At 46.2% G+C, this 14,863-nt stretch overlaps 1 protein-coding gene across 2 annotated transcripts in view; it reads left to right on the forward strand.

The window, feature by feature from the left end:
• The first annotated feature begins 696 nt into the window (after positions 1-696).
• The window catches only part of LOC147608410 (UDP-Glycosyltransferase superfamily protein), a 93,382-nt gene continuing 79,215 nt past the window's right edge, over positions 697-14,863 (forward strand). The window contains exon 1 of one of the 2 annotated variants that reach the window (XM_086789529.1): positions 697-948. In XM_086789529.1, coding sequence (XP_086645655.1) covers positions 862-948 — 87 coding nt within the window. In that variant the 5' untranslated portion in view covers positions 697-861. The remainder of the gene's footprint in view (positions 949-14,863) is intronic. The other variant, XM_086789530.1, reaches the window with a different exon arrangement.

The raw sequence follows: 14,863 nt of genomic DNA on the forward strand, positions 1-14,863 counted from the left end.
CTATATGACATGGCTTCGAAGGTCCACGTTGGACTTGGTGAACATGTGCTGAATCCCTTAGCCACTCCCCTTTCTATTTCAGTAGCCATTTTTAATAGATCAACTTGGGTAACTTTGGCCATTGACGGAGTCCGTCCTGAAAGACCCATTGTGTTGCTGAAAGACCCATTGTGTTGGGTCTATGTTGCTTTAATTTTTTATATTGCCATGATTTTGCCCAATAGACTCTTTATTCCACCCTTTGTGAAGTGGAGGGGAGGGGTGGTGCATTGCAAACATGGTGTTGCTTTCTAGCTCATTTCAAATGAATTCTTGCATGGCATTGAAAATTGTTTGCAACAATGTTTGTGCCATGGATGTTGGGCTATTCACCTAGTTGCTCTGCACTTGTGGGTACACCAAGGATCCGTATTCTCCACACAAATTATGAGGTGAAGTCTTTAACATGCCTAGTTTTTTGTCTTGTGTTTTTCTAGTAGTGTCTGCCACTACTTGGACGATAGCTGAACGCAGAGCTCTAGGGTACCATCCATAGAACAATATAGGGACAATAGATAGTATCAATAAAAGATACATCACCCACAGGTAACAATGGAAGCTCCACTAGGAAAGTAGTAGCCAAAACAGTTCTTAAGGAGTTGTTGAAGCTCAGTATGGGACTCGAGTTCAAAGGAGGCATTATATATATATATGTATATATATATAGTGTTGCATATGAGAAGAGGGTACTGAACAATTTTTTGGTTCCCACGAATTGAACCCAAGACTGCTGTGGGCTCATGCACCCCCCCCTCCCCCCCCCCCAACACACACACACACACACACACACACACACACGCACGTAACTCGGAAATTTTGGTGATGGAGGAGGTAATGCAGGCACGGCAAAGAAGACCCAGAGCAGTGTTCATGGCAATGGGCACCCAAGGAGACGTCTACCCCCTTGCGGTAAGCATGGCATTGTCGTACACTTCACGCGACTGTACGACTTCATATGACTGAAACATGGAATTTCTGAATGTGCATTTTTAATTTTTTTGTTTTCAAAAATCTCATGTGTTCAGAAGATCAAGTAGCGTCATGCATGGCATATTCGTATATCTTGTATAAATCTGTAAAGGTGCACATGTGATCCGTAAACCTTGCTGGCCGTACAATTTGCACGAGTCTCCAGATGCGGACCTGGCATCAGCACACCTTGCCAGCTGTACAGTGACAAATCCGTACAGGTGCTGATGTGCCATCAGCACGGATCAGTACACCTTGCTTGCTTGCTTGCTTGCTGACACGCCATTTTCCTTGCTGAAGAGGCGTGTGCAATGTGCATAGAAAGCAATCACCAAAATGTATTGGTTACTGTAGGAAGCACAGACCACCTTCACTTCTCCTTGACTCCAAACTGCTAATGTCTATGGCTTTTGCATTTGTATGTTTTGTTAATTGCATTGACAGGCAGCCCAATCAGGTCGCCCTGCCTCACTCACACTCAAGCGTCTCTTTACAGACTGCAGACCACAATATGGGCTGGCTCCTTTGCTAAACCCTAACCCTAAACGGTAGCCCAGCATGACACATGATGCAGGTGACAACATCCGTTTTAGAGAGGAGACGTTTTCAAAATTTATATCACGCTCTGAGTCATGTCCTTTGACCTCACATGCATCTTTGTGATGGTGATGCATGTGGTCACTGGTGTAGTTTCTTTGTAGGGTTACAAGAAGAGGGTAAGTTCACTTGTTAGTGTGAGTACCTTGCTCTAGATATGTTTCTAGCACCTCCAATCAGCCCTCAAGTAGTTGCTTCTGATTGTGTGCCCCAGAAACCCCGAGTTGAGATGAACAAATGAGAAACCAAATCCCTTTAAGGTCGGGTTCAGGTGGGCCAGCCCTTTTTGACCCACAAAATTTTGTTTGCTTTAATTTTGTGCCCCCCACCCCTATGGGACAGTCAAGGTGTCTAAAGATGCTACTTGGCACCCCCACCTGTGTTGGTCAAAAGTCTCATGCTCAGTGAGACTTATTATCCTTGATTTCGCAATGTTACACCTTGAGCAAGAGGCCGCAACAAAACACTATATAATCATTAAAGCTCTTCTGACAACTTGACTGCCAGCTTTGAGAAACGACATTGAGTCATCTGCAAAGCATTGTATGATCAGCTGGCAGCCATTTTGGAGTTTCAACCCCTCAATTCGCCCTTCATGGGCAACAAGTTCCAAGGCTTCAATCAATGGGTGGGTGGCCAAAGAGAACAAGAGGGGGTCCAGGTGGCAGCCCTGTCTAATTGATCTAAGAATTGGGAAGTCTCCTACCAAGACCCCAATGAGTAGTAGGTTGTTGATCAGTGTGAATATAGATATTGGGGTCACAGTGAGATGGTTGAAAACCTTGGTTGCGAAAAAATTTGTCGATGCGATGATACCACGCTAAGGGGGCTTGCTTAAGCCCATAAAGAGCTTTATGTAAGTGAAAGACTTTGTCCTCAAACCCGGGGAGCGGGAAGCCTGGAGGTTGGTCAACATAGACCTCCTCTTCGAGAATGCCATTTAAAAAAGCACTCTTAACATCCATCTGGTAGACTGGCCATTTGTGGTGAGCAGCCAGATTGAGTAAAAGACGGATTGTCGTAGTGGGTGCAAAGGTCTCGTCGAAATCAATGCCTTCTTTCTGGCGAAAGCCTTGCACAACAAGCCGGGCTTTGTATTTGTCCAAGGTACGATCGGCTTTAAATTTGGTGCGGAAGATCCATTTGGTTCCAATGACCTTCTTATGATGAGGGCGATCCACAAGGGACCATGTGCCATTACGGTCAATGCTTTCGAGTTCTAGTTCCTTAGCCTATTTCCAAGATGGAGGTTTGATAGCATCTTTCCACGGTGTTGGCTCATCATGCGCCACATAGTCTGCGGAAAAGACAGAGGCAAAGGAGGCATGAGGATTGAGCTTCTTGGACCGACAAGGACCGTCCAAGGGAGTATCATGAGGAAGCATGCCAGAGTCACAGAGTCACGCATGGTCTGTTGGTACCAGCGGGGTAAAGGGTCCCTGGGTGGTTGTCGGGGGGGGAGGAAGGCTCTTCAAGAGGTTGAGGAATACTGGATTGGGTTCATGTGGCATAGTCGGAGATTGTTGTTGCGGTGTTATGGGCAGCGGAAGACGAAGTAAATCCCGCTCATCAAAGACAATGTCTCGACGAACGAAGACTTTGTTTGATCTAGGATCAAAAACTTCGTAAGCCTTTGGATCTAGGATCAAAAACTTTGTAAGCCTTTGATTCAAAAGAGTAGCCCACAAAAATGACAACTCACTAGTGGGCTCAAGCTTTCCCCTTGTGTCATTTGGAGTTTGTGTATACGCACGACACCCAAATACACGGAGATCGGTTTTTCGCCGTAAAATGCCTCGAACGGGGTCTTGTGAGGGATTGCAATCATGGGGCAACGGTTCAAAAGGTACACCCAAGTGTTGACTGATTCTGACCAAAGGCGTCTAGGCAGTTTTGCTGCAAAGAGCATGGAGCGTGCCATGCCCATAACGGTGCGGTTCTTGCGCTCGACCACTCCATTTTGTGAGGGTGAGTTGGTGGAGGTGAGTTGGCGTTGAATGCCCTGCTCTTGCAAGAACTCGATAAATTGATGGGACATAAACTCACCACCATTGTCACTGCGAGCAATCCCAATTGAGACGCCCATTTGGTTAGTGACTAACGAACCCACGCGAAAAAGTACTGGAAGGTATGTGATTTATGCTTTAGGAAGTACACCCACATGTATCTCGAAGTCATCTACAATCAGCATGTAGTAGAGGGACCCATTCAAGGAGGGAGTTGGGGATTGCCCACTCAACTTGAGTATTCCTTGAGCATGATGAGTAGCATGGTGTATGATGCTGCGTACCCATTTGACATGGCTGGCAAACATCTTTTGTCGGTTTGAGGCGGGGTATGCCTTCAACCAATTGGTCTCTAGACAACTCATAGAGCGTGTCATAAGGAAGGTGACCATGGCGATAGTGCCATAGTTGTTCAATGTCCAAGGGAGCTTGGGTCACATAGGCACGAACCTGATGAAATTCAGATCCCTCGGAGGAGGGCTCGGATAAAAAACTAGACATCCGGTATAAGCCATCCTTTTGATCTTGACCTCTGGCAACAACAAGACCGGTAGTCTCATCAATTACCTCGACAACTCATTTGTTGAAGTAAACTCCACGATCGAGTTGGATTAGTTGGGATACAGAAAGTAAGTTGAGGCCCAAGTTAGGGACAATATAGACATTGTCTAAGGTAGCTTGGTTGGGGCCTGTGTTAGTGTCAAATAAGACGGTGCCAATAGATTTGATGGGCATCAATGTGTTGTTGCCACATCGAACTTCACCCTTAGCAGGATGTTGAGAGATGAAAATGTCAGCATTGCGTGCCATATGGTGTGTAGCTCCACTATTATCTACCCAAGTGACCGGATGACGATATGGTGTGTAGCTCCACTATCAACTACCCAAGTGACCGGATGACCATAGGGAACAGTTGCATGGGCCTCAATGATGGGCACAGGAGGATTGTCAGGTAACTGACAGATCTGAATGAAGGCAGAGGCTTTCACACGCGGATGGCCTCGTCTAGGTCTTTGTTTCTTCTTCCTTTTGGAGGAGTGGCCAGAGTCAACCTCAAATGTGACCTGAGCGACATTTGCGGAGGGGCCGGGATGAGGTGTAAGGGAAGACCAATCAGACATCTCTTCCGGGGTGGTGAAAGATACTGACTGGGAGGGGGGGCCTTGAGCAACCTGACCAGTGGATCGCCATTGAGAGGATCTCGGCCAAGTCGTACCATTGCCTTGTTGATGGTTCCTTGGTGGGGAGCCCTGCAGAGTAAGTGCTGGATTATGGAATGGGTGTTGAGGCAGGGTTTTTGGGATCAGTATCGTTGCCTGGAGGTTTGCCTTGATTACCTGAGTTGCTGTTCTCCTTCCCTTGCTGTCCTTTTTGAGTAGAGGTGGTATTGGACACAAGGGCCCCCTCTTGAGTAGAGGAGGAAGAGGATGACTTCTTGGGATGAAATTGGTCATGCAACCGAGCGAAGCGCAAGAGTTGGCGCTCACACTCATATAGGTTAGGCATAGCATGCACGTTCCTAAAAGGTGAATTTGGGCATGTTCTTGGATTTATCTAGGTATATACGTTCTAAACTAATGGTTTATGTGACAAAAGTAAAGAAACTAGGCGGCAACTTGTTCAGTAAGGTGATGACCTGGTCTTCTTGTGACTTGGCGGAGCCAGTGGTGGCATACTCCGCGTTAAGGCGCTGGTACTCAGCAACCTTGACGGTCAGGTCATCCCCCTCTTTGATAGAGAAAATTTGAATGTGATGCTCAAGATCAATGTGATGCGTGCAATCACGTGCGGCATCTCTGTACAAGGTGTGCCCATCTATCAGACACATAGGGGAACTGCTGGAGTTGTGAATGAAACTTCGGCAGAAGGCCTTGCATGAGCTCCACTATGGCAGTGGCATTTCTAGCTTTCCAATAGTGGATGACTTTAGGAGGTGCTAGGGAGGGGTGGGGCAGTCACATGGGACGCAAAATGGGAACAGGGACGGAAAAGATTGAGAATGGCCATTCCCTGTGACTATAGAGTGAGATGGGACGAGAATGGGAACGGGAGGATGCTGCCATCCCCAACATTCTCGAGTCTATCCCTGTGACTATGGGGTGGGGTTTTGGTTCAAATCCCTTTACTAGGCTCCAGGAACCTTGGGAAGTAAACACCTATTCCATAAGATTAGCCCAGGTGGTATAATTAGACCCGTTAAAACGAGTCTTTTCTGTGAAAGCATTTCTGGACATAGAAACATGAAAGGAAGAAGGTGGGGGAGTCCAGGATGGCTGGTACCCATATCCAATGGTTGAGGAGGAACTCCAAAAAGTCCACTAGTACCAGGCATAGGTGTGGGACTTGGAGAGGGTACTCCATAAGATGGAATATAAGGTTGGGCACTCGACATAGGTGGAATACCTGGCTGAGGCACAAATCCTTGAATGGGCACATAAGTAGGAAAGGCATTAGTGCTAGAGATGGGTTGGTAAACCACTTGATATCTTGGAATGCTGGGTGGCACTGCAGTGCCAGAGGGCATAGTGCTGATAGATACCAGTGATGGGTAAAATTCATACGTAGGACCCAAAGGGGGTGCAGTCGGTGATGACTGCATGCCAACACTAGCAAGAAAAAACATGGGTTGGGTGGGAGGGTTTTGTGTTTGAAGTTGAGCAGTATTCCAAAACACATTAGGAGCAGGAACATAAGGTGAACCAGAAGAGAAAACAGTGTTACCTCCTTGAACACCAGAAGTCTGAGAATGAATTGTACTCCTAGACCCTCCTCTATTTGGGTTCACATAATGCCAGGGATTGAGGGTAGTTGATTGTGATATATAGCGGAAGTCTTTGTATTGGAAGATCCTGTCACACAAATGCTCACACCGTCTTCTGTATCCTGAGTTTCGTGAGTTTAGCAATCCACTTTAATACTTCAAACTTTAAAGAGATATGAGAGAGAGAGAGATGAGAAGTGTACACCAGATTGGGTCCTGAATTACCCACTGAAGGGCCCCCTATCCCGATAACGAGATAGTATTTGCTTTATTTCTTTAGAGGGAATGACTGTGGACTGTAGATAAGCCAAACGCAAGATCTCGGAGGATCGGAGATTGGCTGAACTGTACACGGTTGTAGAAACACCTCGATGAACTGATCTCGAGCCTATGCACTCTTCCCAAGGGCATGAGGAAGGGCTGCACACCTGAGGCTGAGAAAAGAAGATGGTGGACTGTTCTAAGCTATGTTAGAATGCTGTAAATGCTTATGAATGCTATGTTACCTTCACCAGAGGGCTGGTGTATGACTGGATGATGCTGAATACTGATGTAAACTGTTGTGGGACTGAAAACCATAGTCACAAGGGAACGGGAACGTTTTGGGGAACGGATGACTGTTTGGAACGGGAACGAAAAGCTTGAATAAAAGGGAACGGAATCGGGAACGCCACATCATTGCATAAATGTGTTTATAAATGTACTTTATATATCTGTAAATGCTTTGGAAAGAGGCATAGTAAAGAAAGAACCTCAAACCATCTCAGTAGTGGCCATGATAATGCATAGATGTGTTCTACATGATACATAGTTCACTTATATTTCTTACATGGTCTGCGGTGCCATTTTGGAACGGGAACGGGAACGGCTATCTCTATGGAACGCGTTCCCCCGTTCTAAGAGCTTGGAACGACGTTCCCTTGTGACTGCTGAAAACGCATGAAAGGGGCTGCTGGAAATCTGCAAACGCAGGGCTGAATGGCTGTTTTCTGGCGTGGAACTGAGGCTGGACTGAAACGCTTGCTGAATACTGATGCTGGACAGAAAACGCAAGCTGAATACTGGCCTGAATAGTAGCTGAAAGCAGGTGGCTGTTCACATGCAGAAACGCAGGTATCTTATGCTGATTTGGGGCTGATCTGATGCGCTTATGGCTGTAGGGCTGCTGAAGATGCATGCGTTGGAGAACCAAGATTGGCTGAAGCAAACTCAGCTCTCCAAGGGCTGGATGAGACTAGTCTAGTGCTGAAGGCAAGGGAACTCCTAGGGCTGAGGAGGAAAGCTCTTAGCACACTGAAGACTGAATGAGAAACTAAGCCCTATGCAAGCCTATTTATACTAACTAGAGGCTGGTCAAGGTGGTTGGTCATTTATTTAATAAAGTTTATATTTATAAATGACAATAAATGCTAAATAAATACCAAAAAATATGGGGAAAATACCAGATAAATCCTAGTAAATTCCCTAAGGCTTCTGGGATGTTCTAAATGATGCACAGGCATATGAATGCATATTATGCAGGATGCAGAGTGCTTTCTGATGCAAACCCTAAGGCTTCTACTGACTCTACGTGCATGAATGATTCTCTCCAAATGGGTTAAGGGACTTGATTGACTGACTGACCCGCTAAGGCTGAGGAATGACCTACGTAGCTCGTGCCTGACTTATCCTGGACTGAGGATGTACAATGGGGTCACGGCGTACGACAAATATCATCCTACTGGGTTCTAATACTGTACAACTGTTGCACTGCTGATGATGAGCCATCTTGTCACCATGCACTGAGTGCAGAGTGCATGTGACATTCCCTCCTGCTTAGCTTGGCGGCAGGTTTAATGCTTCCAAGTAATCCGCCAACAACTGGGGGTACTCATGGAAGAACTGCTCGTCTAGCCATACGGCTTCGTGGGTGCCTCGATCTCGGAATTTTGTATAAAACTGACGAATCCATCGACCGGAACCATGCTTCCATCGATGAAGAAGGATCTGCTCAGGCTCAATAACTTCTGCTTCGTCTACCACGTCTGGCGGTTGTTCATCTGAAACATCAAACACTTCTGGACAAACATATGGTTTTAGCCAAGAAACATGGAAAACATCATGCATTGTCCAACTGGTAGGCAACTTTAACTTCATGGAGACATCACTTAACTTTTTGACTATTGGAAAAGGGCCAAAACTATGGAATGAAAGCTTGGGACAATGTTTGCCCACTTGTTTCAATCTTTGTTTCATGATGCACTGAGAGACCCAATCCCCTTCCTTGAAGTGGATATCTCGTCTAAACTTACATGCCTGTCTGTGAACTGAGTGATGGCCAGGCTCAAAATTGAGGGCCAAACTGGGTTGAGTACCAAACAAGCGGAATCGACATACTGATCTTCTAAGTCTTTTCCAGAGATGTTGAGAATGGTAGACTCCTGACTGGTCGGGATGCTGGTCTTTCTACTAAGAACATATGCTACTGGGTTATGCTGACCAGGGATGTACCTAATCATTCCTCCAACTTGTTGGAAGAGCTGACCCTGTCTAGTGTGCTCAGCACTCCACTGGGCACTTGGCATCGTCGGGAGCCACTTAAGTGCTTGGTGGTCTGTGGTGACTGTGAAAATGTGTCCATAAGGAACATGTTTCAAATGTTTGAGAACTGACTGCTGTTCTAGCTTGCCCTTGAAAGTCTTGGAAAGACAAGAGGGAAACTTGCTAGGAGGTTCTGCTAACTGTGGGATACTGGGTAGGAGATCATCCTTAAGAATGTCTGAATGCGAAAGGAGATCTGCTAACTGAGGGATTGAAGATGATGAGACAGCGGTTATTGATGAGATAGAAGCTGTCTGAGCATAAATTAATGCTCCTTCTGCTCCCTTGCACATAGCTCGTCAGGCCTGGAGATGAGAAATCATAGGAACGCCAAGAATGCTCCTATCCCCCCGAATCATGACAGGCTCAGGAAAACCTTTAGAGATAATAAAGGTGTCCTGCCCCCAATTGGGAATAGGTTCATACTGACGAAACCACTGGATTCCTAAGATCATGTCACATCCCAAAAGAGGAGAGACAATGAAATCTCGCTGGAATGAGGCCTTTTGAACTTGAAACGAAAATTGTTGTGCCTTCTGAGAGATGTGGGTGCGGAGACCAGGTGTAAACCCGTCTACCTCCAAATGATAGGGCACTAAGGTACAGCTCATGTTGGTAGCCAATTGGGGAGAGATGGCGTCCTCAGAACTGCCCATGTCAAAAAGGATTATGAACTGTCGGCCCTTGGCAGAGCCATAAGCTCGGATCAAGCTTTTCTGTGTGGTTGTTGCCTCACCCTCCTGCTTAGCATCAAGTACCATGGATGGCATGGAATGCATAGAAGGTAAGATCTGAACCGCATTGGTGGTAGCAGGCAGGTCTGGAGGAGCGGGGGATACTGCGGCAACTGTGGCAGAAGGCTCTTTAGAGGCTTGCTCCGCTTGTCTTTTTGGACAATCCTTCTTACCATGCCCAATGGTATGACAGAAAAAACATCTGTTTTAGAGTGATACTGTCTTTGCTCCTCTGGAGGAAGAGAGCCTCCAGTGATGCTTGCTTGAGCCTTTTCCTCAAGGGTCTTCTTAGGCTTGGATTCCTTACCCCGTGAACTAGAGCTAGGACTGTTGTCTGTCTTAGTGTCTTTAGAAGACGAATTACCCTTCCCCTGTTGGGGTTTGGTACTGGACTGAGATGACTGCTTGGGCTTGCCTCCGTTCATCTTCATTTCTTCATTCCGAGCGAGAGTCAGAGCCCGGTCATATGTACTTGGTTCAAAGTTACGAACTGTGAACCGAATGTTAGAGTCCAATCCACGAATGAATTGCTCCATCTTAGCCTGCTCAGATAACCCTAACTGATGTGCTAAAGTAATAACCTTACCGGAAAACTGAAGCACTGGGGATCCGTTCTGTCTGAGTCCATAGAACTCGTCTTTCAGACCGGTCATGTACTGGGGTGGGAGAAATCTGGACTTTAGGTCATGGACAAAGATGTCCCAGTCAAAGGCTATGACACCTGTGGCCTGGTCCATGAATACTAGACCAATGCTGCCACCAAGTGATTGCCTCACCAGTGAGATGGGGAGCCGCTAAGTGGACTTTGTCTTGAGGGTCTGTGATCCTAGCTAATGGAAAATGAGCATTAAACTGATGAATAAATTGATTAAGTAATGAATGATCACACTTACCATCATACTTACTGAAGTTTGGTTGACTGCGAATGATGGTGGTTGATGCTGCTACGGACTGCTGGCTGGTGACACCTATGACTGGGGAGATTGAGGAGAGCTGCTGATACCTCAAGTGTATGGCCTCCTTTTTCCGTTGGTGCTCGAGTAACATACGTTCTCGATCAAGCTCACGTTGGTGCTCCCGAGCGGCGAGTTCAGCCTGACGCCGGTCTTCGTCGATCCTGCGTTGGGCTTCCTCATAGTCCCGTCTTTCTGCTTTTTCTCTTTTCCTTCGGGCCTCATCCTCTCTCCTTTGTTGTTCCATCTGAAAGAAGAGGGAGATGTAGTCGGGTGCTGCTGGAGGTGTAGAAGGACGTGCTGCTTCTGCCTCCAAGAGTTGGAGACGCTCCATGAGCAGCTGGTTCTGAGCTCTAAGAAGAGCTATGGTGTCTGCTGTAGGCGGAAGAACAAGGTCTCCTTCGGGGGAGACGTCTTCCGGCTGATGAGTACTCTCTTCTGTAGACATGATACTAAAGTAGGTGGTCGTGCCGGAACGCAATCTAACCATCCAAGGATGCCCCCACGCTAGGATACGGTGTGTGTGGACAATCTGCTCTGATACCAATGTGATATGCAGCGGAAGTCTTTGTATTGGAAGATCCTGTCACACAAATGCTCACACCGTCTTTTGTATCCCGAGTTTCGTGAGTTTAGCAATCCACTTTAATACTTCAAACTTTAAAGAGATATGAGAGAGAGATATGAGAACTTTACACCAGATTGGGTCCCGAATTACCCACTGAAGGGCCCCTATCCCGATAACGAGATAGTATTTGCTTTATTTCTTTAGAGAGAATGACTGTGGACTGTAGATAGGCCAAACGCAAGATCTCGGAGGATCGGAGATTGGCTGAACTGTACACGGCTGTAGAAACACCTCGATGAACTGATCTCGAGCCTATGCACTCTTCCCAAGGCATGAGGAAGGGCTGCACACCTGAGGCTGAGAAAAGAAGATGGTGGACTGTTCTAAGCTATGTTAGAATGCTGTAAATGCTTATGAATGCTATGTTACCTTCACCAGAGGGCTGGTGTATGACTGGATGATGCTGAATACTGATGTAAACTGTTGTGGGACTGAAAACGCATGAAAGGGGCTGCTGGAAATCTGCAAACTGTTGGAATTAGGGTTGCAGGAATGCACACACAACTTCAAGAAGATGAGGAAGCTTGAGCACAACACAGTAGTGTATTATGAGTGCCAAAAATGAAAGATAACAAGCCCTAGAAGATAATGGGCGTATATACAATGCACGGGGGAAAAAACCTCCTAGTGAGGGAAAAAGTGCCCCGGCGGTCCTAAGTGTGTTCACACACATCACTACTATAATATGGTAACAAATCCCCCCTGGAGTGATGCGGTGAACAAGAGCTAGCACTCATGTATAGGGAAGTGTCTAGCTATGTGGACGAATCCACAAAAGGGAGTAAGCCCAAAGCTTTGCGAAAAGCTTCGAACTTCTCACGAGGCAGAGCCTTTGTGAAAAGGTCTGCAAGGTTATCCTGTGTTGGCACATAAGCCAAACTGATCTCTCCTGCAGAGAGTCTCTCCCTGACATAATGGTAGTGCACCTCAATGTGCTTCGTACGAGCATGGAACACTGGGTTCCGCGCAACTGCCAATGCGCTCTGACTGTCAGTAAAGATGGTGGTGGCAGATGGCTGCCCAACACCCAAATCAGCCATAAGGCGTCTGAGCCACACACACTCAACCGTAGCTGTGAAAGCTGCCCTGTACTCAGCTTCACAACTAGAAGTGGCCACAGTAGGCTGCTTCTTGCTCAACCATGATATGCATGAGCTTCCAAGCATGAAGCAAAAACCACTCGTGGACACGCGTGTGTCATAACAACCAGCCCAGTCAGAATCTGAAAAAACATGTAAATCTGGCGGCAATGATCCCCCCTTGGGATAAAACAACCCAAGATGCCGAGTACCACTCAAATAGCGAAAGATACGCTTCACTGCCTGCCAATGCTTAATGCCTGGGCTATGCATAAATCTGCTCACCTGTGAGACTGCAAACTGAATGTCTGGCCTCGTAATGCATACATAAATGAGGCAACCAACAGCTGTCTGATAGAGTGTGACATCAAAGTGATCTCCAGCATCATGAAGACTCAACTTCAAACCTGTCTCCATTGGAGTAGCAATAGGCTTGCAGTCTTCAAGGCCAAATCTCCGCAACAATGTTTCAATATACTTTGTCTGACACAAAGCAATACCTCCATCACACTGCTTAAATTGTATCCCCAAATAATGATGCAAATGCCCCAAATCTGACATCTCAAAAGAGGCATTCAAATCAGCCTTAAAATCAGCAATATGACTCTCATTTGGTCCTGTGAGCAGCATGTCATCGACATAGAGAGCAATGATTAGATGTACACCATCCACACGTTTAACATACAAAGTGCTTTCTGTTGGACTATTCTGAAACCCATGTGCAGTCAAATATGCATGTATTTTTTCATACCAAGCTCGTGGAGCTTGCTTTAAACCATATAAAGCCTTTTTTAACCTGCACACTTTGTTTTCCTGCCCTCTTTGAACAAAACCACGAGGCTGCGATACATACACCTCCTCATGCAAATCTCCATTTAAGAACGCAGTCTTTATGTCCAGCTGATGTACATTCCAACCATTATGAGCTGCTAATGCACAGATGCTACGAACAGTGGTCATACGACATGTGGGAGCAAAAGTCTCATCAAAATCAATGCCCTTCTCTTGAGCATAACCTTTTGCAACAAGCCTAGCCTTATGGCGATCCACTGTGCCATCAGGCTTACGCTTCAATTTGTATACCCACTTAGTGCCAATGGCCTTCTTGCCAGGGGGCAAGTCACATAAAGACCATGTACCATTCTTCATAATAGTATCGTATTCTGCTTGCATAGCAGCCATCCAATTTTCTGAACTTTGTGCCTCATCAAATGAAACAGGCTCACTTTCATCGCACATACTAGAAACAGCCAATGCATAACAATCTGACGCATAAGAGGCACCATGAGAGCCAGAACGAGTGCGACTAGACAAAGGGGCATCCAACTTGCTGTCACGCAAAGTCTGCACCAGCCATCTAGGCATGTTCCTAGAGCCCTCAATCTCTTGTCTCTCATCCTCAAGTGCATCATGCACATCTGCATCAGATATAGGCTGATTTGTGCCATCATTTAAAACCTGCATAGGCTGAAAAACTGCCTCATGAGGTATTGCACTTGACTGTGCACCACTGAAAAGAGGCAACAATGTATCATAGACATCACGTGAGCTGATATCTGTCTCCTTAGTACATGAAACCAAGGGCTGAACTGCATCTTCCACAAATACAACATCACGGCTAACCAAAATGCGCTTTGTCTGTGGATGATACAAACGATAGCCTTTGCTCTCAGCACTATATCCAACAAAAATACATTTGACAGCTTTGTCATCCAATTTTCTGCGATGTTGCACAGGCACTAATGCATATGCCAGGCAACCAAAAACACGTAAATGGCCAACAGATGGCTTGCGGCTATGCCAAGCCTCATATGGAGTGACAACCTGTAATGCTTTGGTGGGACACCTGTTTAGTACATAAGTGGCACACATGCCAGCCTCAAGCCAAAAACCATGTGGTAGACTTTGACTCTTAACCATACATCTTGCCATTTCCATGAGAGACCTGTTTTTTCTCTCAGCCACACCATTTTGCTGTGGTGTATACGGCACTGTACATTGGTGTTTTATCCCACGCTCAGCCAGAAATGCATTAAATTCTGAAGACATATACTCCCCCCCTCGATCTGAACGGAGGGTGCCCATCTTACTTTCTGACACATTTTCAGCCATAACCAAAAACTGTTTGAAGCACAAAAACACTTCGGACTTTGCCTTCAAAGGATATACCCATGCATGCCTGGTAAAATCATCAATGAAAGTCACGAAGTAAAGGTAGTTTCCAAATGATGGAGTTTGCATGGGACCACAAACATCACTGTGAACAAGCTGCAATCTGCGTTCAGCTCTCACTGATCCATCTTTGGGAAAGGAAGCACGCTGCATTTTACCCAATATGCAGCCCTCACAAACATGCTTGACAGGTGCCTCAAGCTTAGGCAAAGAAGACACCATTTCAGATTTCTGCAGGCGCAGCAAACTTGCAAAATTCAGATGACCAAAACGTGCATGCCACAGTTTTGCATTTGAAATAGCCTGCGTATCCATAATAGCACATGCTGAATCCTCTACACATTT

Source organism: Cibotium barometz, chromosome 53, assembly GCF_041138505.1.
Source record: "Cibotium barometz isolate CiBa-2024 chromosome 53, ASM4113850v1, whole genome shotgun sequence".
NCBI classification, from domain to species: domain Eukaryota; kingdom Viridiplantae; phylum Streptophyta; class Polypodiopsida; order Cyatheales; family Cibotiaceae; genus Cibotium; species Cibotium barometz.